Raw genomic sequence first — 21,551 nt, 5'->3', positions numbered from 1 at the left:
CCCAAGGGAGCCAGGCTGGGTGGGGGGCCTCGGGCAGGGTCTCTGGGGAGCAGGTGGTGAGAGGCCGGGGGTCTGATGTCAGATGTGACACTAAGACCCGCAGAGGCGGTGCTTCCTGCTGACACCCCCATCTCCAGTCCTGGAAAGGCCACAGGAGGGACACGACCGAAGGTTTCACCAGGACTGGGCCCCGTGCACGGCCCAGGACAGGAGGATGCAGCTCGGACCCGGGCTGCCCAGGGCAGACGCAGCCCCGGGAGGCACAGTCGAGGGGCTGACCCTGGCAAGCGCAGGGGCCGGGGGCCAAAGAGCGAAGCAACCCCAGGCCTGACTGGCTTCTCGGGCCTGAGCAGAACGTCCTTCCCAGAGGGCGGCACAGGGTCCAGGGAGGTGACCCAGTGAGGGCCGGGGGTGTCACAAGGGCTGACACTGTCAACGCCCTCTGAGTCTGCAGGACACCTCCCAGCACGGCCACACTCCCAGGAGCAAACTCAGACTCAGCTCCGGACATTCCCCAAAAGTGGAGGCGTCTCAACTTCCGCATCGGACCAAGAACGCTCCACGTCACAGCAGGCACGGGATCAGGGACCCCGGTCGGCCTTTGCCATCAGGTGTCAGCGTGGCCTTCCCGACCCCAGCTCCGCGGGAAGGTCCCCACCGCTGGCCTGGGGATTCCACGTCCGCCAGCCACGGTCAGCGGCACTGTGCCTGGGCCCTCGCTGCGCACAGGGCCTGGCACACGGTAGGTGCCCGGGAAGTTCGTGGTGAGCGAATGAACTGCGTGAGGCACCGACGGACGCCGTCGCCCATCCCTCCCCCCAGGCAGGGCTGCGGGCGACACTCACAGCGCAGCCGTCCACCAGGGCGCGAATGTAGGGGCTGTTATCGTAGGACATCTCCTCATCGTTGGAGCCCAGGAAGCGCATGGCCTTGTCGTAGCTGCCCGTGGCGGCGTCCTGCCAGGCGACCGACTGGTAGCAGTTGTAGGTGATGTTCTGGTGGGCGGAGGCGCTGAGCAGCCGTAGGAAGGTCATCTGGACCACGCCCACGGGGTTGCCTTCCGTGTCCACGTAGGAGAGCTGCAGGGGCACAAGAAGGGGCGCTCAGCAGGGAGGGCACACAGGCTGCGCAGAGCCCCTCGTCCACACGGCCGGGGCTTCCAGAGCTTCAGCCACTCGCTGTCTCCTCTGGAGCGTGGGCCACGCCAAGAGCCCCACCTGGAAACCTGCTGCACGCCCGGGCCCCGGGCCCCAGGCCAGCATGCACTGGGCTCTCTGGGGGGTTCCCTGGAACACTGTGAACCACGCCTCATTCCTTTCAGGGACCTAGATAACCCGCCCACTCTACTTTACCTGGTTGGTCCCTACTCAGCCTCCAGGGTTCAGCTCATGTGCCTCTGCCTCCAGGAAGCCTGCCAAGGTTAGGTGCCCTCACCCACCTTGGCCCGGTTCAGTGTCCATCTTTCCTACTGGCTGTCAGGCCCTCCACACCAGCACTGGACTCCTGTGTCAGAGGCACCTGGGGCCTGGTCTGCAGCCCTCCCTGGACCATGAGTACCCTGAGGGCATGAGCTTGGCATGTACATCCCTGTCACTGTGCCCCGATGCCAGAGAAAAAACGGTGCTTGTTAGATTATGCTAATACATGAAAACCACTGGTTAATCTCTGTGACGTACAAGGACCTGGCTGGGGCCATGAGAATTGGAGACAGGAAGGGCAGGTGGCTTCGGGGAGGAAGGGGCCTGAGGCGTGGGGTCTTGGCCAGCAGACAGGAAGGCTGGCCTGTGAGAGGGTCACAGGACATACGGCCAAGACCCAGAAGCCTGGAGGGACCAGGCAGCATCGTGGAGGCACAGGGGAGAGGCCCTTCTTGCCCCTGCCCGGGCATGGAATCCAGTGGAAAGCAGAGTGGGCCGTGCCGGGGCCTGGGGTGGTCAGCCCACACTGAGCGGGCAGCCCGGGGCGCTCTGGCGGCAGGAGCCTCGCTGAAAGCCCCGCTCTCTGCCAGCAAACCCAGGGCAGCACCGGGAGACAGTGTTGGTCCTCCAGTGCCTTCGCAGCATCGCAGGTCGGATGCACGCGGGGCTGAGAGCTCAGCCGGGCGCGGGCCAGTGCCAGGCGTCCCGAGAGACGGATCGGTTTCCGCGTCTTCTAAACTGCAGCTTTCTGAGCTGCTGGACACAGCAGGGGCGGGGGCGGTCCTTAGCCCCTGGGACGAGGCGGCTCTCTCCTCTCCCTGAAGGCCCTCAGCGTGAGAGGCCAGGCTCTCCTCACACACCCAGCAGAGCAGGGTGGCCCATCACGTCTCCCCGTCAGACGACGCACAGACGGACGTCAGCATCTGAGACCCGCGTTTCTCCTCCCTGCTCTGTCTCGGACCCTAGCCCCCAGCCTACCCTAAGAGAGCCGTCCTGAACACACGAGCGAGAATTTAAGCCGATATTGTGCACGTATGTATAGAGATGTCTATACAGTTAGAGCTGAAGGCGGTGAGCCAGGCCTGGGATCCTGCCCTTGCCGCCGGAGCGGGGGGAGCGCAGAGCTGCTGGCCAGCTCCCCACACAGCCACCAGACACCGACTTCCAGCCGGACCTTGAGGAGGGAGAGTGAATACCAACCGCAGTCTGGGCCATTGGCTGTTCCTCCTGGACGGAAGGCGACTGACTGTAGGAAGGACGCATGCGCAGAGAGAGGCGGGCAGTGCTGGACGCAGAAGGACCTGAAGCCCCCAGTGCCGGGCAGGTGGAGGACGACAGGCACGGCCAAGCCCCGCCCCACGATGGAGTCCCAGAGCCCCGTCATGAGGCCCCGCCCTCCCGGCGGGAAGCAGCTCTGCAGTATCACCTTCACGTGGGGCGCCCAGGGCAGCCGGCCCAGAAAAGCACCTCTTTCTTCAGGGAGGGACCTGTATTTATGCCCTGTCCACTCTGATGGTCACAGGCTGCTAGAAATGATGCAGCAGGAAAATGCCAAAGATGCGGTGATGTTTCCCCTAGACTGTCCCTTCACCTCCATCCTTGGTCAACTGTCTGCGAAACAGGACCCAAGCAGCAGACAGGCTCTGGGCTGGTGGCTGAAAGTGGGTGTTCTCTACCTGCTTCCACAGAGCAACGGGGTGGGTGTGTGGGGCCCTGTCTGGAGAAGGCCACCAGCACGGCTGCAGAAAGGACCACGGCCCCGGCTCCTCCTGACTCCCGCGCCCCCCACCCCCCCACCTCTATCCACCCGGCTCAAGGGCCCCGGGCACTGCCTCCCCGAGTGGGCGTCCACTTCAGGTCCTTCTGCCTGCCAGTGGCTCCTTCCCGAGGATAGCACCGAGGAGGTGAAGGAGAGAAGAAACAGCAGGAGAAAAAGGGGGTGAGGGTGCCGGAGGTCCCCACACAGAGACGAGAGGAAGTCCCCAGACGTGGCAAGGTGAGCGCAAACCTTCAGTACCTGGGAAGAGCCGCAGTGGCTGGGAATCAGGGCTACGGGCCGCGAGATATTAATTGAGCACGAGTGCCCCCGGGCCTAGGAACGGGGGGTCCCCAAGTGCAGCGGGCAGAGGCCGCTGGAAGGCCCTACTCTGAGTCCTGGGGGAACGTGGCCCTGGGACCCTCCGGGGAGCCAACTGAGGGCAGAGGGTCGGGCCCGCAAGTCGTGGACCCGAGAGCTGGCTTCTGAGTGAGAAGGACGTCCTTCAAGGATGGCCCAGGTGGGACACTAGCCGAAGAGTGAACGCAGGAAGCAAAGGGGGCTCTCGTGGCACCTGCAACGCGGCCACATCTGGAACCTAGTCCTTGAACTTGCCGGGAAGGGAGCATAGAACTCTGCACTTGATTCCGGAAACGGGCCCAAATCAAAACTCCCGAGATGCTCGGGGAAAACACCCTGCCGCGTGGCAGCCGTCGCCGGCCCCATAGGATCGGGTCCAAATGGCCTCGGCCTCTATACCGGCTAGAAAAGCATCACATCCAGAACTTTAGAGGGATGCCCGTTGCCTTTCACCTCCGGGATGGCCTATTCAAGACTGGCTCCCCAGAAGTTAACACAGGGACCAGCACGGTCGCGGGCGGTGCAGCGGAGAAGCCCAGGGTCCCGTCGGCAACCGGAATGGCCCCTCGGCCCCCAGCCACAGCAGGGGCAGGGCACAAGTAGGACAGATCCTGGAAAGAACTGGATGGTTTAATGGTCCAGGACCCACTTCCTCCAAGCTGCCCGCTAGGACTTAGCAAAATAGACCCTCCACTCCTGGTGTCTCTGGTCTCAATTCCTGGCGGCACCCAGCGGGGGCTCTGAATGCCAGCTTCGTGTCCTCCACCCGAAGAGACAACCATTCAGCTGCTCCCGGCTACAGTGAACCCTCGTCAGCGTGGCAGGAGGGGCCGGCCCGAGTCTGGCGGTCGTGGCCGTGGAGCAGTTTGGCCAGAGGGCGAGAGCAGGTGCGGCGCTGGGGGCGATTAGTCCCATGCAGAGCCGAGCCAGGCCGTGCCGCAAGCAGACAGCCCCGTGGCCACTTACCAGGGACCCTCGCTTGTACTGACTGTACCAGGTGGAGGGCTGCTCTTTGGGCCAGCGGGCCATTTTACTCTGCAAGATACGAAACGGGTGGGTTTAACGGACACTGCACACGAGTCGAAGGCCGTCTTACCAGTTTGCCACGCTTGAATTCACTGAACCAGGAACCCGGGTTTTCTTTGGGCCAAGAAGTGATTCTGGCCTAAACATCGAGGCGGGAGGTGGGGAGGGAGAGAAACAGAGAGAACGACAGTGTTACTTCTGCCTTCACGAGAAATGCTCCCACGTCCTGCACACACGCCTTCTCCCCGCCCAAGCGGGCCTGCGTCCTGCCCTCACGGAGATGCAAGATGGCCTCCTGGGAGAAGATCCCTTAGGTGCACCTAACTCCCCCAGAGCTGGGCACTCGCTCCAGCATGGACCCCTGACCGCGATGGGGACGGGGGAGCCCTGGTGCCTTCCAGGCGCGAGCACCTGCTTCACGTGCAGGGTCACGAGAGCCTGCATCTGACCCGATCTGGGTATCCAGCACCTAGGACAGAGCCTGGCACCTCGTGACTGCAGAAAACTCGTGGAGTGAACTAAGGAAGGGGTGAACGGGCGGATCCTCACTCGTCTCGCCCAGAGACTATCATCTACTACTGATAGGCTGAGAGCAGACAGGTGGGCGTTCCCTGATTCGATCCCCTGATCTGGGGGCGTGGCTCCATCTCCAAGGCCTCTACCTGCGGACAGAGTGGGCAGGAGACCCTACTGAGGTCCGGCTGGGTGTGAGGCGTGCGTGTGTGTTTCTGCATAGGATGTGGGCGTACATGGTGTGTGTGAGCGTGGTGTAAAATGGTGCGTGTGCAGCGTGTGTGCCGGGTGTGTGGTGGGGTTTTCTCTCTGGGGAGAGTGACCACAGGTCCAGCCTGTTCCCAGCTGTCCCTCCGGTGCTCTGCCTGGGCGCCAGGTCCCATTCCCCATTCCCTGGCTTCTCCTCTGAGCTGGCCTCGTGCAGGGGATCCTGAGAAGCGGCCCCACTGGAGGAAGAGCAAGCCCAGCCTGCCCCCCGCCCCTCGGGACTCTCCCCTCTGGTTCCAAACCTGCTGCTGTCAGCACTGCGCCTGAAAAGCACGAAGGCCGCCTCCTCCCAGAGCAGGACCAGAGGCGTGGGCAGGTTGGCGCCTCGTCCAGACTTCTGCCCTCCATCCCCAGCCCTTCCGCCACCAAGGGGGCCCTGCAACCCGGGAGACTGGGCAGAATGCCTCAACCCGCCCGAGGCTCCCAGCCCGTGGGGCCCTGGCGGTCAGCACTGGTGCAGAGGACAGGCAAGGAGCAGCGGGCGTCACTCAGCGCCCCAAGCCCACCGTCCGCCTGGCTCCACCACCAGCAAGGGCTCCTGGGGGGCGTCCTACTGCCTCTCCAGCAGCGAGGCCGTTTGCAGAGGACAGACAGCAACAAAAGAATGAGCCAGCATTTTTCCACTTGATTTTCCTCCTGGGCCTCTGCCAGATGCAACGGTCCTGAGGTTTGAATTTCCTTGTGAACCACAGGGGTCTTGTTGCCAGGAGTGTGGGTTCCCAAGGATTTAAAATTCCAGGTAGGGAGAGCGTGAACATGAAACAGGGGTCCCCAAGACATCCACGTCAGCGCAGAGCCCCTGTTCCTGCCGGCCCACAGGAGTGCCGGAGCTCCCCTCGGTGACAGTGAGATTTAGGGAGAGGGCACCTCTCCCTCCAGAGGAAGTGGCTCTGGGCGCTGAGGCAGCCGGGAAGCCGAGGACCACAGGTTGCCCGGCTCCTGCCGTGCCCCACCCTGAACCTGCACAGGTACCATGGCTGCGGCTCCAGGAACCCACTGCCCTCGGCGTGCGGCACGGGATGGGGAGCCCTCTGGGAGGGACATTACGGAGGAGGGTCTGTCCAGGCAGATGCAAAGGGCACTGCGGCCAAAGTCTCCACCATCTTCCCAGGTAGAGACCTCGCCCCCCTTCCTCACCTGTCCTGGGCCACAGTGGGCCTGGCCTCCAACGCGTGCTTGAGAGAAAGCAGCACACGCCTGCCACACACGCCTGTCCCTGCACGCCATCCACACGCCACCCACCCGCCACCCACGTGCCATCCACACGCCACCCACGTGCCATCCAACAGCCATCCACACGCCACCCACCAGCCATCCACGTGCCATCCACACGCCACCCACACGCCATCCACAAGCCACCCACACGCCATCCACACGCCATCCACATGCCACCCACACACCATCCACAAGCCACCCACACGCCATCCACACGCCATCCACACACCACCCACACACCATCCACAAGCCACCCACACGCCATCCACACGCCACCCACCCGCCACCCACGTGCCATCCACACGCCACCCACATGCCATCCACCCGCCACCCACGTGCCATCCACACGCCACCCATACGCCATCCACGTGCCATCCACACGCCACCCACACGCCATCCACCCGCCATCCACGTGCCATCCACACGCCACCCACGTGCCATCCACCAGCCATCCACACGCCATCCACCAGCCATCCACGTGCCATCCACCAGCCGTCCACGTGCCACCCACACGCAACCCACACACCATCCGCACACCATCCACCCGCCATCCACACACCATCTGCACGCCATCCACATGCCATCTGCATGCCATCCACCAGCCACCCACATGCCACCGCACACCACCTGCACACCCATCCACACACACTGGTTCACACCCTTCCGCACACACAGAGACCCCACCACAGAGGCGAGGACGCTGAAAGACCACAGAGGAGACTCAGATCGACACCCCACAAAATCTCCACGGATCAGAACCTCGCTGAACAGACTGTGAGGGACGCATGGCGCTCAGGAGCGACTACCCAGGAAGCTGACGCTAAGAATTTCAGCAAACGCCAGCTTCTAAAAGACGTATTTGGGTCCCTTTCGCTCCCAAAAGTCCTTCCATGGGTTTCAGGTTGCTCTGAGGTCAGAACTGTAGGGTCATTTTAGAAAAGATTTGACCAACCAGTGGCGGAAATCCCAGCCCCAGGCGTGGTAGGGGGAAGACAGCCACGAGCCAACCACCCCTTCAACTTCCACAAATGAGGCTGCACTAAGCCCGTCCCATTGCTGGAAATTTCTTCCTAGGGCAGATTCAAGTGTACTTGCGGAGGGACAGCCGTGAGTTTAGATCTGGCCCGTTTCTGGCTTTCATTCTTAAAGCTGCCCGCACGTGAAATGCCAGGAGCCCTGGCCCGGCCCCACCGGGAGAGGAGGCCACGGAGGCGGGCACTCACCCCCTCGGACTTCTTGTCGGGGAAGACGCACGTCGAGCCCCCGGCTGTGAAGTTGCAGTAGACTTTGAAGGAGTCCCTGGAGCAGCCTTGGTTCGGATCCACCCAGTATTCACCTGGATCGCAGGGTTAGGGGTGGGGTTAGGGAGGGAGGCGGGTCGGGAGAGCTGCTCCTTGGACAGTTCCAGAAGCAGCTGCCACATCTCAGTCCAGCAGGGCCAGCACACAGCCCGGGCATGTGCCGCAGCACAGCCCTTTCTGGGCTTTGCCCAATGGCATCCTGCTGGGCCCATGGAGTGACAGGGACAGACGCATCACCAAGAGCACAGCTGGAGCGTGAGGCCCACGGGGCCCAAGCTCTGCCTGCTGGCGGGTGGATGGGAACCCAGAGGTGCTCCAGGGAAACTAGAAGTTCACGTACTTAGGATCAGAGTCAACTGGAACCACAGGCACCCCTTAAATCTTGCAGAAGAGTTCATCCTTCCCAGAGCAAGCCAGTGGGATCTTATTTTCTAGCAGGTAGGTAGTGCTTGGCTATTAATGGTGAGAATGGGACTGAAGTTCTGGAGTCTAAATAGTACTCTCCCAAGTACAACTTCAAATACCAGCACGAGGACTCCTGCTAACACTGACAGCAGCTGCGGCCAACACCACGTCAGGCCCAAAGCATTTCATACACTGTATACGCGTCCTCTGATAGGCACGTGTTTTAATTCCCATTTTGTAGGTAGGGATCATGGGACTCCGGGTAGAGCAGGTTACCTGCCAGACAGTGGCTAAGATTAGACTAGACCCTGGCTCTGCGTGACCTCACAGACTTGACCTCTTTCCCCGGCCTCCCAGGACGGCTTCCCCTCCTACTATGATGCCTCGTCAGGTGACAAGGGGGACCTGCATCCCCACTGCACCAACGGGGACCTGAGGCCGAGCGAGGTGCGTGCCCGTCCAGGCCTGGGTCCCTCCCGCCACACCGGCTGCTCAGCCCCGACCCCTCCGTTTGTCCCCGGGTCCACGGTCGCCTTACCGTCGGGGAAGTCAGGGTGGCAGAGCTGAAGGTCTTTGCAGGTGCGCGCGGGGTTCTGCTGCGTGCCCAGGGGTCGCTTCATCTGCTCGATCTCCAGCTTCAGCGAGTTGAGGGAGCCGAAGATCTCCTCCATGCCGTCCGCGTAGTCCATGTAGTTCTCACCCTCCCCTTCGTCCATCAGCTGGCTGGCGTCGATGTTCCGCCGGGTCCTGGACGCCTGGATCGGCAGGGGCTGGATGACTTCGCCTGGGGGGCCCTGGGTGTGGAAGAGGGACAGTGAAGGATGGGAGAGGACGAGGCAGCCCCGGGTGGTGGCCGGGCCGGGACCGCCAGGGCCGCACCTGCAGGGTCCTGGGCCGCAGACGCCGGCCCCTCCTGGTAGTACAGTCCTTTTCCCTCTTCTCTGTCTCTGGAACATTCCACACCCATCCCTCGGGGCCCTGTCTAGGGCTGCCTGCTCCTGCCACACACACGCATGCATGCACACACACGCACACACACGCATGCACGCACATGTGCACACACAGAGGCACCTGGGCATACACACTCACGCACACACACACGTTTTGGGATTGAACCACACAGTTGCTTCCACGATTCCCTCGGTGTTAGGAGAACCCCCATCTGGCTCCCAAGTCCTCAAGGGCTACTCACCGGCAGGCCGGGGGGTCCTGGCTGGCCTGCTTCACCCTTCGGGCCAGTTGGACCCTGGGGAAAAAGGAAAGAGAACCAACCTTGGTCACTGAGGCCTGATGTGACTTGAGTCCCCCTTGAGGTCTAGAATGATCCCCGGAAACACGTGGAGAAGGTGGAGGGACAAACCTAACATGCTGGGGCCCCTTCCCAGTCCCAGGTGTGAGAACTGGACACCTCAAGGAGGGGACTTAGGGGGACAGAGCCCTTTCTGCAAGGCAGGGAGCCTCAGTCTGAGATGACTCAGGGCAGCCCAGCCACAGAGGAGGGGTGTGAATGACCGGCCCCAGGAGTCAAGGGGGAAAGGGGACCCCAGGGCGGTTCTCATCCAAGGGTGATGCACGTCCCCCCCCCGGGGGGCATGGGCCGCTCAGGGGCAACACCACTTACTGAGGATCCCTTAGCACCTTTTGGACCAGGAGGGCCCTGCGGAGAGAGGGGCAGAGCGTCAGCTGGTGGGCGGTCCCTTCCCCTCCCGGCACCAGCCTGCTCTTCACGCCCTCCTTGCACCTGTGTCCCCCCTCCAAGAGTCTATGCTTGTACTTGCTTGACAGGGGAGGTGGGCGGGGGCAGGCACTCACCCACACGGAGGCCAGGAGGGTCCCGAGTGCCCCGGGTCAGCCTCCCACCCGCCCCAGCAGGGAAATCACAGCTCAGGCAGCCAGAGGCCCTGACACGGAGCCGCTCCAGCCCTCGCAGCAGCCCACAGCAGGGGCCAGCATCAGACCAGCCGGGGCTACCTTGGGCCACGTGCACCCGGGCCCAGGTGGGGCTCAGAGGCTGACTAGTTTCGGGTGAGAAGAGACTCAAGGCCGGAGGATGTCTTTGCAGTCCTGGGTCTCCCAGCTGCATGGGGGGGCCCCAGGCTGGTGACTAGAAGACGGACACCAACTCCTCACATCCGGGCCGGGCTGGCTCTGCTCATGCTGACGGGGAGGATGGGGGGCCAGCCCCCAAGGTGCCTACCGTGGGCTGTCCACATGCCCTACAATGCCCGGAGACAGAGGCTCCCCACTTCTCCTCCCCAGCCTGAAACCAGAGCCCAGTGACCGCACTTCCTTGCTTCCACTGCTTGGAACGCGCATGTGAATTAACGAGCAGATCAACCCGTGGCGCGGGGCACCAGGTCCACCTGGGCGGTGGCCCAACCCCAGGGGGTCCCATGACTTCCCTGTAACTCTGAGGCCCATCCCCCCACTCTCCCAGGACAACCCGGGGAGCCGCGCGCCCCTCCCAGATACGCACCGGCAAGCCAGGGGGGCCCGGGGGGCCGATGGGGCCCGAAGGACCAGTGATACCCTGAAAGGAGCAGAAACGCAGTCGTCAGTGTTCGGATCAGGAGGGAGCCTGTCCTGCAGCCACGCCCCTCGGTTCTCGTTGGCCTCTTCCCCCAACACGGGCTGGCCACGTGCGAGGGGAGCCCTCGCTCCCTGCTAGGCCCGGCAGGGCCTGAACACCTGCTGTGAGGCGGGGCACCCGGCGCTGCTGCCCGCAGGGCAGTGGGGGGGGGCGGCTGAGTGTGAACGCTGCCTTCTAATGTTCTAATGTGAACCGTCCCTGCCCGGTCCCCTCTGGCCGCTTTCCGCTCCCGAAGCAGGGGCCGCGGGCCGGGGGCCGCAAGTGTCCTGGGGTCCTGTCTGCTCTGTCTGTCCATCCAGCCTCCCAGTGGCTTCTCCCACGCTCGGAGTTTGCAGCCTCTGAGGCGACCCTCTCTCCAGGTCTCAGTGCCACAGGGAGACACCATGGACGAGGCCGGGCTGGGGGACCGTCACCCCACAAGCTTCCTCCCCGCCTCACGGCTCTGCCGCCTCCAGCTCTGTCTCGGGCGTCCTGTCCTCTTCCAGGTCAGGTGCAGGCCAAGGTGGGCAAAGCACAGGGGCACATGTGAGCCTGTCACACCTGGCTTGGGAAGCGGTCATTCACAGGCTGGAGTGCGGCCCTGTGGCCCTGACATGGGGACGGGAAAGACCGGCCTGCCAGGTCCCCCCGCCCCCTGCCTCCACTCGCTCCCCGCCTCTCCTGGCCATGGAATCCACTGCAAGCAGCTCCCAGGCGCAGGACGGGCGAAACCTGCAGGCTAAGGGTTCCCTGGCTGTGGTTTCCTGGGGGCTTCAAACTCCAATTAGCGACAGGGGTTCCCAGGCAAGTCTAGGGTCAGGTGTGCATACACGGGGTCAAGGTGGGAGCAAGGATGTGGCTGAGCGTCGCCAGTGACCTCCTGGACAATTAGCTGGGTCGGAGGGTCTTGCACAGAGTGGGGGGAAATGACCTTCACTCCTGAGGTCACCAGGACCACGAGGGCTAATGAGGGCCCGGGCTGGGCTCCAGTTCTGCCCCAGGTTGCTGTCACCTGGGCGAGCCCGTGCCCTCAGCTGTTCCCATCTTGATTTGATGGACGTGGGGACGTCCTTCCGGCTCTAACGAACACAGAGCCAGCAGCCCACGCACCTGTTCTCCCTTAGGGCCAGAGGAGCCCTGCGGGCCGGGGAGGCCGCGGTCCCCCTTTTCTCCCTGTTCGCCCGGAGGTCCGATGAGCCCGATCAAGCCCGGATGTCCCTGTGGGAAAATGAAGGGGCGTTGGCGGTGGCGACACCTCCCGTCCAGCCACGCGGGCCAGCTAGACGTGGCAGCACAGCTGAGTTTCAACCTGAGTTTCAACCACAGAGTCACCTGGAGCCCCATCTCACCTTTTCCCCTTTGGGTCCAGAGTCTCCTTTGAGGCCAGGGAGTCCTGGGGGACCCTGCGGGGGAGGCAGCGGGATCAGAATTCTCATTCCCAATCCCGCCCTCCGCCACCACCGGGGGCTCCTCGGGAGCATATCCGGGACTCACCATGGGGCCGGGGGGGCCGTCGGGGCCTGGGGCTCCTGGGAGACCTTGCTCACCCTGAAAGACAGTTGACCCTCCGTGTGAGTCCCGCCCTGGCCATCCCCGTTCCCGTCCTCACCCCTGCTCCCCTCCCTCTGTAGCCGCGCCCCCCAGGCCTCCCCGGGGGCCACTCACCACAGGGCCAGGGATTCCTCGCAGGCCATCGGGCCCGGGCTTCCCAGGGGCCCCCTGGGGGCCGATGGGGCCAGTCTTCCCAGGAGGGCCTTCCAAGCCGGCTTCTCCCTGCAGGGCACCAAGGAGGACACGGTGGGACCCCAATGCTTGAGGCTCCGGTCACCCCAGCCCAGAATTGCTGCTCAGAAACCCCCAGGAGCCTTGGAGAGAACCCCAGATGCTCCCAGATATCCAGGGGCTGCCCCCGATTCTCCACATTCCTTATCGAGGCCGCCCTGCCCAATCCTCCACCCACCAGTGTCCACAGTCAACTGTGCTCCAGCCTCCCAGCTGTCATGGCCAAAGCGGCAGTTATGGCTGGCGCGGAAGCCCTGGTGGGCACGGCCGCCACGTCCTGGGCAGACGTGGGGCTGGACGAGTTCCATCACTGTCTCAGGCAATGCCGGAGCACCTCCAAGAAGAGGTCCCGCCCAGCACCTCCCGGCGGGGGGGCGGCCTCGAGGGCTCTGGGCACAGGGCTGCACCCTAACCTCACCGCACGGGCACCCCACCGTCTCCTCAGCCCTGACGTGGGCACCGTCACCATCTCTGCTTCACAGGCAAGGCAGCTGAGGCCTGGCCGGGTCAACGCCAGGCCCGAGGGCACCCAGCACTGGCCTCCCCCGCTCAGGCTGGCGGGGCAGACAGAATGTGACAGCAGAGTCGGGGACCCCGGACCCAGAGGCGCAGCCAGCCCCCCTCCCTCTGAGCCCGACCTGCCCCTCTCCGCACGTTCACGTATGTGTCCAGTCCCCACCCCTGCGGCCACTGTGCCGAGGCGCGCTCCGTAAGGTCTATGCGTGGTCGCGGTCGTGACCACGGCCGGGCTGAAAAGCACTTACCTTAGCTCCTTTCTCTCCCTGCCTGCCTTCGGGACCTATGGGGCCGGGGGGACCCTGGAAGGAGCAAGAGAGCGACACGTGACAAGTGGGTCCGCAGAAGCTCAGTGAGGAGCTGAGGAGGGGCCGTGGAGGTCACTCCCAGGCCCTTAGCACGAGGCCCAGGGCCTCCGCGTCCAGAAAAGGCCCCCGGTCGGGCTGCGGAGAGGGCACTCCAGCAGCCTCCCTTCCTGGCTGCACACCAGGGGCCAAGTTTACTGCAGCCCCAGAGAGAGACTGAATCATTCAAGTAGCTTGTTCTGATTTTTCCAAAGGTCTGACCCAGGGGGAAAAGGGGTTTTTTCAGCTCCATGGGTGTTTTTCTCCCACGAAGGCCGTTACTGATGGCGTCAGCAGTGGGCTCATCCGAAACGGAGCGGAGCATCGACCTAGTGGGTCTGAGATTTGATGATGAGGCAGGAAGCTGAGCAGGGAATGCACTTCAAACAGAAGCGCTTTCCTCCTCGAGCCGCCTAGGGCCCCAGGGTCCAAGCCGGGGCGGGGGAAGGGCACACTTCATTCAGGAGGTTGACGGGCAAGGGCACCTTGCAGCATCACTTACCCTTTTTCCCGGAGGCCCAGACGGACCTGGTTCACCAGTAGGGCCCGGGGATCCCTGGTGTCAGAGAGAGAACAGAGCATTTAGGAATCAGGGACAGTTAAGCTAAGACGTGGCAGGGCTGGGTGGGTCTGAGGCTAAGAAAAACGCAGAGTTTTCAGTCTGATTTGTCCTCGGCCAGCCCTGAAACTGCCTGCCTCTTCTTTTGCAGAATTAGCCCTACGTGGAGGTGGTCCTGGAATCCTCTGCTCTGACCTCTACACTCAGCCCGTGGGCTGCAGCGGCGTAGGGGACCCGCCTGCCACCTGCAGTTCTGCTACATTTGGGGAACGTTCCCACCACGCCTGCCAGCACCCCTTCTGCAGAAGTGGACCCCGAGGCACAGGGAGGGCAGGTGTTGTCCTGGGTCAGCGGCTAGGGAGTGGCAGAACAGCAGACATCTCTCCGGGGGAACTGGCCCCAGAGCCGGTGTCCCGAAGCCTTCAAAACTTGAAGCAACGTTTCAGAACACTTGACATCAGGTGAGAGGCAACGTCTAACGTGAGCTCAGCTCCAGGGGCTGACGTGGAAAGAGCCTTCTGAGGAGAGCATCTGACTCCCATCCGGCAGAAACAGGTCATCCTGACGTTCCGGGGGCGGGGGGGGCGCTTCTGGGGGGGGCGGTCGAGGACGCTGGGCTCTGTGTGCAGAACCACTGTCGGGACTGTGTGTGCGTTTCCCCTTCTGGCAGGAGGGTCCCCAGCTTTCAAGGTTCCTCAGAGGGAGCTCTCAGCCCCCTGTGGTGGTTGAATCACTAGTCTAAGGTAACTGGGTGTAGGTTTTTCTCAGAAATGAACAAAGCAAGTTGTAAACCCCAAGCCCTGACACCTCCCCGAGGAGCTGCGTCAGGGTCCTTAGAGGTCCTGGGCGGACTCACCGTTTGTCCAGATTCACCGTCATCTCCTTTGTCACCAGGGGGACCGTCTTGACCCTGTGGGGCCAAAAGCAAGTTCATTCTGCCTCCTGGACGGCACCCGAGTTCAGGCACCAACATACAACGCGTCCCCGGTCCTCACCCCAAAGTCAAATTCCATCCCAGAGGTGCCGGCGCCTAGGGCGCTCAGAGGTGGGAAAGGAGAGTCCTAACAGACAGAACCGGAAAGGAGAAAACGGGCCAGCGAGGCGGGTCATGGGCTGTGGGGACCCAGGGGCTCTGCCACCTCGAGCACCTACCGCGGGGCCAGGCTCTCCGGGGGGACCGGGATCTCCGGGAAAACCGACCGGGCCCTGAAACAGAGGAAGAGCGGCATTGGGGCCCTCAGCAAGCCGGCCGGGAGCGCGCTGCCCCGCGTGGCTGCGTCCAGACTGCCGCCCTGTGCCGTCCAGCCCCGAGCATCCCACTAGCTCTGACACCTCGGTGCCCTTCACAGCAAGGCCTTTCCAGAACATCCTCTCACGTGAGCCACGCACGCCTGAAAGCGAGCGGCACGGGCCAGCCCCCTCGACCTCTGGAGGCCCTCAAAGGGCAGGCTCTTGCCCACACTTGTTCCTGGAGCCCCCGGCTGACACTGGAAGCTGGACCTTTAACCCCTAGAAGGCGCTGCTCTGCAGACCCTCCTGATGCAAAGCTGGGGCAGGCTACGGGAGGGGAGAGGGCCACACAGAGCCTGCTCCGTCCAGAAAGCTGCCTGGGCCACAGACGTGGCCTCCGAGGTGTCCCCCTCGCCCCACGTCTCCCCTCGCCCACCTCCACTGTTTTGGCTCAGTAGCTGGTGTGGAAGCCTCTACACCTCAGGAAATCACCCCAAGACCAGCGATGGTCAGGCAGCCTCAGCGCACTGCCCGTTGAGCGAGGATGATCTAGGGGCCCCTTGGCATCTCCCAGGTACTCACGGGGCTGCCTTTGGGACCGTCGTCTCCAGGAGGGCCCTTGGGTCCAGGGGGTCCAGCAGCACCAGAAGGGCCCGACTCACCCTTCTCTCCCCTTTCGCCTTTGGGTCCCTGCGGGGGAAAGGCAGGCACCGTGTTCCCAGAGCCAGCCTTGCGGTTGCCTCGAGCAAGAAGCTCCTCACGGGCACCGGGTGGGAAGGGAGCACATGCCTGTGGCCGGGCCTTGGCCCCTGTGGGTGCCAGCGGCTTCCCGAGCTCCGCCAACCCTCAGCAGCTCCCTGCGGGAGTCTGGCTCCCCTGGGGCCGTGAGGGGGTCCGAGAAGCCCACTGGCTTCCCGGGGCCTCTGAGGCCGACACCCGACTTCTAGGTGGGCAGGGTTGACTCCTGACGAGACAGCAGGCAGCGTGGACCCCGAGGGGCTGCAGGGACCCAGGCCGCCCACCCACTCAGTGGTCCTCAGGTGGAGGGAGCCCAGGAGACCTCTGTCCAACAGCCGTCTCCTGGGCCGGAGGGCTGCCTTCAGGGGGGCCTCAAGACACGGCTCATCCGACCTGCGAAGGTCTGCATGTTCCGGGTCTGGGCTGACCAGGTGACAGCGATGGGCCCCACGTTTACGGAAGCCAGTGAGAGCGTCCTGGAGCACGGACGGCTGTCCTGGGCGTCCATCACTAACGTCTACGCACACACACAGACACATATGTGCACGCACACACGCTCCAGACGGCTGTCCTGGGCGTCCATCACTACCGTCTACGCACACACACGGACACACACATGCACGCACACACGCTCCGGACGGCTGTCCTGGGCGTCCATCACTACCGTCTACGCACACACGCGGACACACACGTGCACACACACACGCTCACTCGCCACGGCACTCCCGCTCTTTTCCAGCAAGACGGCGAGGTAGGCACAAGAGGAGACGTGACTCCCATTTCAGGATGGAGAAACTGAGGCAGAGCAGGAGCCTCCCACCCAGGACCCAACCACACCGCATCCCCTCCTCCCCCAAAGCCCACCCACTCACCGGGGGGCCCCCTTCGCCGGGAAGGCCAGGCTCTCCAGCTTCGCCGGGCTCACCCTAAGGAGGAAACGTGATGTGATTACAGCAGCGATGAGAACAGCGGTTCCAGCGTCCGGCATTTAGCGAGTCGTCCCTGACATTGGGCTGGGTGGGGGAGGTTAGGGGGCCGGGGGTGAGACGCGGTCACTGTCCTCTGACGGTTCTCAGGACTGGAGGAGAGACAGGTGAGGGACCCAGGGATAAAGCGGTGACAGTGACATACACAGGCATGTGACACACACAGAGCGGGCACGGAGGGTACGTGGGGGCATTAAAGATGGCTTTCCCCAGGAAGCGATGCTGCGGGTGAGTTTTGGAGGACGAGTGAGAGAAGCCAGGTGAAAGGAGGAGGGGGACAGCTAGGCAGATCCGTTTGCCGGCAGGTGAGACAGAGCAGGAAGGGCGAGAGTGGTGGCGGCCGAAGCTGGGACGTGCCCTGTGGCGGGTGGGGAGGGCACGGGGAGAGCGTGCTGCTCTGAGCAGAGGTCGCACGCCATTCACTGGTGGTCTCAGCAGGTATGTTTCTCTGTGACTTTCCTATCGTAAAAAATGAGCAGCGACGGGAGACTTTCAGCTGAATGGCCTGATGTCAGAAAACAAGCTCTGGAACGGCGTGAAAGGAGTGCAAACACAGGGGAGCACACCCATCGCCTTCCTTTCACCCCCAAGGAACTGGGGTAAGTGCTTTAAAAGTAGTGCAAACTCCTGGGCCCAGGTGGAGTCAGACTCTGGCACCGTCTCGCCCGCTGCACACGTGCACGCGAGTAAGGCACGTACACACGTGTGCACGTGCATGTGTCCAATGTGCTCGCGTCATCTCCAGGGCCCAAGCCCTAACACTAACCAGATCAGAGGAAGAGGACCCGGGGCTATGAGAAAACAGGATTTGACAGAAACGGGAGCTGAAAAGGTAGCAACGACACACTTCAAGGAATAGATAACTATGTCTATCAGAGCCAAATCTCAGAGGAGGAGGTGGCGGGGCCTTTACTGGTGGCTGTTATCGTTTGGAAAATCTCCTGGGTAAGGGCAGGGCTCCCAGGTCCATTGCACACATCTTCTAAGTTTCAAAATGCATCTGACAGGAATGGCCCAGCAGTGCACCTGGACATCTCCGTGTATGCGGTGGACACATACACATGGGTACATGCACGTGTACACACACACACGCGCACACACACACACACACACATGCTCGCACGTCATACACCGGGACAGTGACGGGGCGTGAATCACCTTCTCTCCCACTGCACCAGGATTGCCTATTCCACCTGGGGGGCCTTGCGGCCCGTCAGCACCCGGAGCTCCGGAGGGTCCTCGGGGGCCGGGGGGACCTGGGGGACCCTGGGAGAAGAAGAGCCATTGAGCCCAGAGAAAACACAAACATCTACCAAAACAGCAACCAGCCACCATGGCCGGGTCTCCACGAGCCAGTGCCACTCACCATCTGACCCACATCTCCCGTCTCGCCCTTCTCTCCTGGAGGTCCCGGCAGACCCTGAGAACAGGAATTCATCAGAAACTCGGCACGTGGGCGTGGCCCTATCCCCCCAACACACAACGTGCGCTACCTCCCCAGCAAGGCCCCAAGCCAGGCATTCAAAAGCCCCAGGAATGTGCTTTTCAACGTACAGCCACATATGAGCATGTCCCCCAAATCCCAAAGTTCAGAATTAGCGCAAGGAAAGAATTAGAGAAGTATGCAACGATTTCCTGATAAGGTGCTTATTGAAGGCGTCCCATAAAACAATGAACCCTAATGAGCCGCCAGCAGGGAAATGTTTGAATCAGTTACGTCACCACCATATGCTGGGACACAAGGCAGCGACTGAGAGTCACGTTTTCAAACATAAATAAAAAGTGATGTGTTCCAAGAATGTTTAATGACATTTGACGCGACGTGTCATATAAAAGGAAGTGGGAAAAGCTGGATCCAAACTCCCTATACATGCAGCACGAGTCGCAGTTTGCAAAAACCAAACAGAATTATGCATGTGCGCGCGCGCGCGCGTGTGTGTGAGCACAGGCGTTTAGGAGGTGTGGAAAGGCACCACCATGTGCTGAGAAGCATTTTTGTTTCCGTCTCTAACAGTTTATCTGTAGTTCCCAACATTTCTACAATGAGCGAATTCACAAATGTCACCGGTTAAGAGAAGTGAATGTGGGTGTGTCTGGAATTCTGAGAATTCACAGCACGTCATGTATGGAGACGCCCCTGAAGCCTTGCCTTAGCTTTCAGAAGACAGGAGGGAGGGGACAGGAGGGCCGGGCAGGGCAGGGGAGGGGAAGGCGTCACAAAGATGCAGGAATCAGCTGAAGTGCAAACTCTGTTGTTACCTGCAGCCCCACGGGTCCCGGGGGACCGGGAAAACCTCTTGGACCTTCATCACCTTTCTGCCCAAAAAGGCCCTGCTGGCCACGAGGACCTGGCTCGCCGTCAGCTCCCTACAGGGAGATCGTTGAGCATGGTGAGGGCCAGGTACGGGGCCACATCAACTCGAGGGATGGGGACTCTCTGATACTCACAGAGGGGCCTGGCTGTCCAATGGGGCCTTGAGGTCCTGTGGGCCCAGGTGGACCCTGTGGGGAAGAGACAGAGAGAGTTGTTTCCTGAGTCACAGCTCAGGCCGAGGGAGAAAGGCCAGCGCGCGGAGCGGCTCTGTAGCCAAGGTCATCGGGGCTGCACCCACGCTTGGCCGTCCTGGGCCCGGCTGCCGGCTCTGGAACGCGTGATGCTCTCTGTTCAACCCTGAGCATGTGCTGTCAGGGGCGGGGGGACAGCCACACCGACGTCCCGCCGGAGGCCACCGTGCATCCTCTCGGCCCCCACCACACCCATGACACAGGCCCCGGAGGCCCCATTTTAAAACGAGGACCGGGATCACGCGGCTCATCCGTGGCCGCGCGAGGGACTGATTCCAAAGTCCACACCTGGCAGCACAATGCCTGCCCCCAAGCACATTTCACCGTTGGCACAGGGAGAGCACGAGAGAGGCCAGCATGCTGTCGCTGTCCTGGGAAGCCTGACTGGCCCCAGGTCAACAGGGACGTGGTCACTGTCTGCCTGGGAACAGACACGCCTGGCGAAAAGGTCCGCCGTGCAGGCCTCCTTCCACGGCCACCGGGCGGAGCTGCCAGCCAAGTGACAGGCCGTTTGCAAGAACGCACCAGTATTTCTAAAGCAGGATTTTTTTTAAGGGGAAATTAAGAGGCCTTTGGCCAGGGCGCTGCCTCTGCTGGAGCACCCTGCAGCCCTCAGCATCGGAGGGCGGTGATTACGTCTGTGGGACCGAAAACCTCAAGGACAAAGACGCTGAATCTGCTTCACTTCAGCACCTGTGAGTGCTTTCTGCCCATCTGTCAACAAGGGATTCTCTTACAGATACGTGTTACACGCATACGTGTGCACCTAGCACACACCTGTGCGTGCACACACGCATGCAGGCACACGCACACATACAAGATTTCAACAGGGAAGGACAGCCCAAAGCCCAGCTCTGTCCCATCAGTTACCGGTGTGAATGCTGTTATATTGTAATGGTTGTTCACGTCAGTGATGCGTGTGGGCCACACCGAGCACACAGCCCTGTGCCGTGGCTCCACTGGTGGCCCTGCACGTGGCTCGTGTGGCCTCTTACCTGTTCGCCTTTGTCTCCCTTGCTCCCCTTCTGTCCCGGTTCCCCAATCTCCCCCTGTGGGAACATGTGAACGGCCCATCAGACGGTCCAATGATCATTTGCACGTTATCTGCTCCCCTTAATTAATGTTTCTTGGAGAGCGAGAATAATCTCTCCAGGGGGCCCTATAACTGTCCTAAGAAGAAACATTTCCATATATTAATTTGATTTCTTTTTTAATAAGAGAACTAAAAGGGATGAGGCCTTGATCTTACGCTTTGCAGGACTGCACCAGATTTGAAAGTGTGATAAAAAATCACAATGGAAATGTTTACTTTGTCAAGTTGGATGACATGACAGTATGATAAAGACAACTCAATTACTACGCTTCCAAAGTTATTAAAATCTCTCCCGTGTTTCTGCCGTGCAGGGCTGTCTCCCACCCTGAGAGGCAAGGCATCATCGCTGCAGAGGTGACAAAGTCGGAAATGTCACCGGAAAGTTCTCATAAACAGAAAGTTAAACCGAAGAGATAAATGTCACTGTCTTCATTAGACGGAGGATAAAATACAAGCTATGGCAGTAACAGCGTCAGGATTATAAAGCACGTTCTTAATGGAAGGGGGCCTTGATCACTGAAGTGGAGACATTTGAAAATAGACGTTGAGTAAAACCTCATTAAATCAGGCTCCACAGATTTAGAATTTGAAATGACTGAGAGCGTTCTCCCGTGCTCTGGCTGCTTCAGCAAACGTCTCCGGCAACACCAAAACTACCCAAGAGAAAAGCAGCGTCTAAGTCCCCTCAAGCATGTCAGAGATCTCATTTATTACCATTATTTGTGAGCTATTCCGAAATCATCCACTAACGCCAAGAATGTCGGATGGCAGTATGGGGTCCCTCTGTCGCCAGAGCCCCTACGTCGCCTGCATCCCTTGGTTGAAAAGGAACCCCCCCCCGGGCTTCCCTGGTGGCGCAGTGGTTGAGGGTCCACCTGCCGATGCAGGGGACATGGGTTCGTGCCCCG

General features: G+C 61.6%; 1 protein-coding gene across 5 annotated transcripts in view; it reads right to left on the bottom strand.

Moving 5' to 3' along the window:
* COL5A1 (collagen type V alpha 1 chain) overlaps positions 1-21,551 on the bottom strand; it is a 154,390-nt gene that overhangs the window by 8,443 nt on the left and 124,396 nt on the right. For 2 of the 5 annotated variants that reach the window (XM_030838405.2, XM_030838407.2), the window contains exons 44-65: positions 20,546-20,599; positions 19,434-19,487; positions 19,245-19,352; positions 18,352-18,405; positions 18,144-18,251; positions 16,872-16,925; positions 15,844-15,951; positions 15,184-15,237; positions 14,888-14,941; positions 13,975-14,028; positions 13,377-13,430; positions 12,496-12,603; positions 12,325-12,378; positions 12,180-12,233; positions 11,941-12,048; positions 10,738-10,791; positions 9,883-9,918; positions 9,454-9,507; positions 8,800-9,055; positions 7,779-7,891; positions 4,631-4,699; positions 846-1,079 (exon numbers count right to left, since the gene is read on the bottom strand). In XM_030838405.2, coding sequence (XP_030694265.1) covers positions 846-1,079; positions 4,631-4,699; positions 7,779-7,891; positions 8,800-9,055; positions 9,454-9,507; positions 9,883-9,918; positions 10,738-10,791; positions 11,941-12,048; positions 12,180-12,233; positions 12,325-12,378; positions 12,496-12,603; positions 13,377-13,430; positions 13,975-14,028; positions 14,888-14,941; positions 15,184-15,237; positions 15,844-15,951; positions 16,872-16,925; positions 18,144-18,251; positions 18,352-18,405; positions 19,245-19,352; positions 19,434-19,487; positions 20,546-20,599 — 1,896 coding nt within the window. Of the gene's footprint in view, positions 1-845; positions 1,080-2,618; positions 4,700-7,778; positions 7,892-8,799; positions 9,056-9,453; positions 9,508-9,882; positions 9,919-10,737; positions 10,792-11,940; positions 12,049-12,179; positions 12,234-12,324; positions 12,379-12,495; positions 12,604-13,376; positions 13,431-13,974; positions 14,029-14,887; positions 14,942-15,183; positions 15,238-15,843; positions 15,952-16,871; positions 16,926-18,143; positions 18,252-18,351; positions 18,406-19,244; positions 19,353-19,433; positions 19,488-20,545; positions 20,600-21,551 lie in introns of those variants that run through there. The other 3 variants (XM_030838406.2, XR_009564231.1, XR_009564230.1) reach the window with 3 other exon arrangements.

This window comes from Globicephala melas, chromosome 6 (assembly GCF_963455315.2).
Source record: "Globicephala melas chromosome 6, mGloMel1.2, whole genome shotgun sequence".
NCBI lineage: Eukaryota > Metazoa > Chordata > Mammalia > Artiodactyla > Delphinidae > Globicephala > Globicephala melas.
This window is presented reverse-complemented; position numbering and strand designations above follow the sequence as displayed.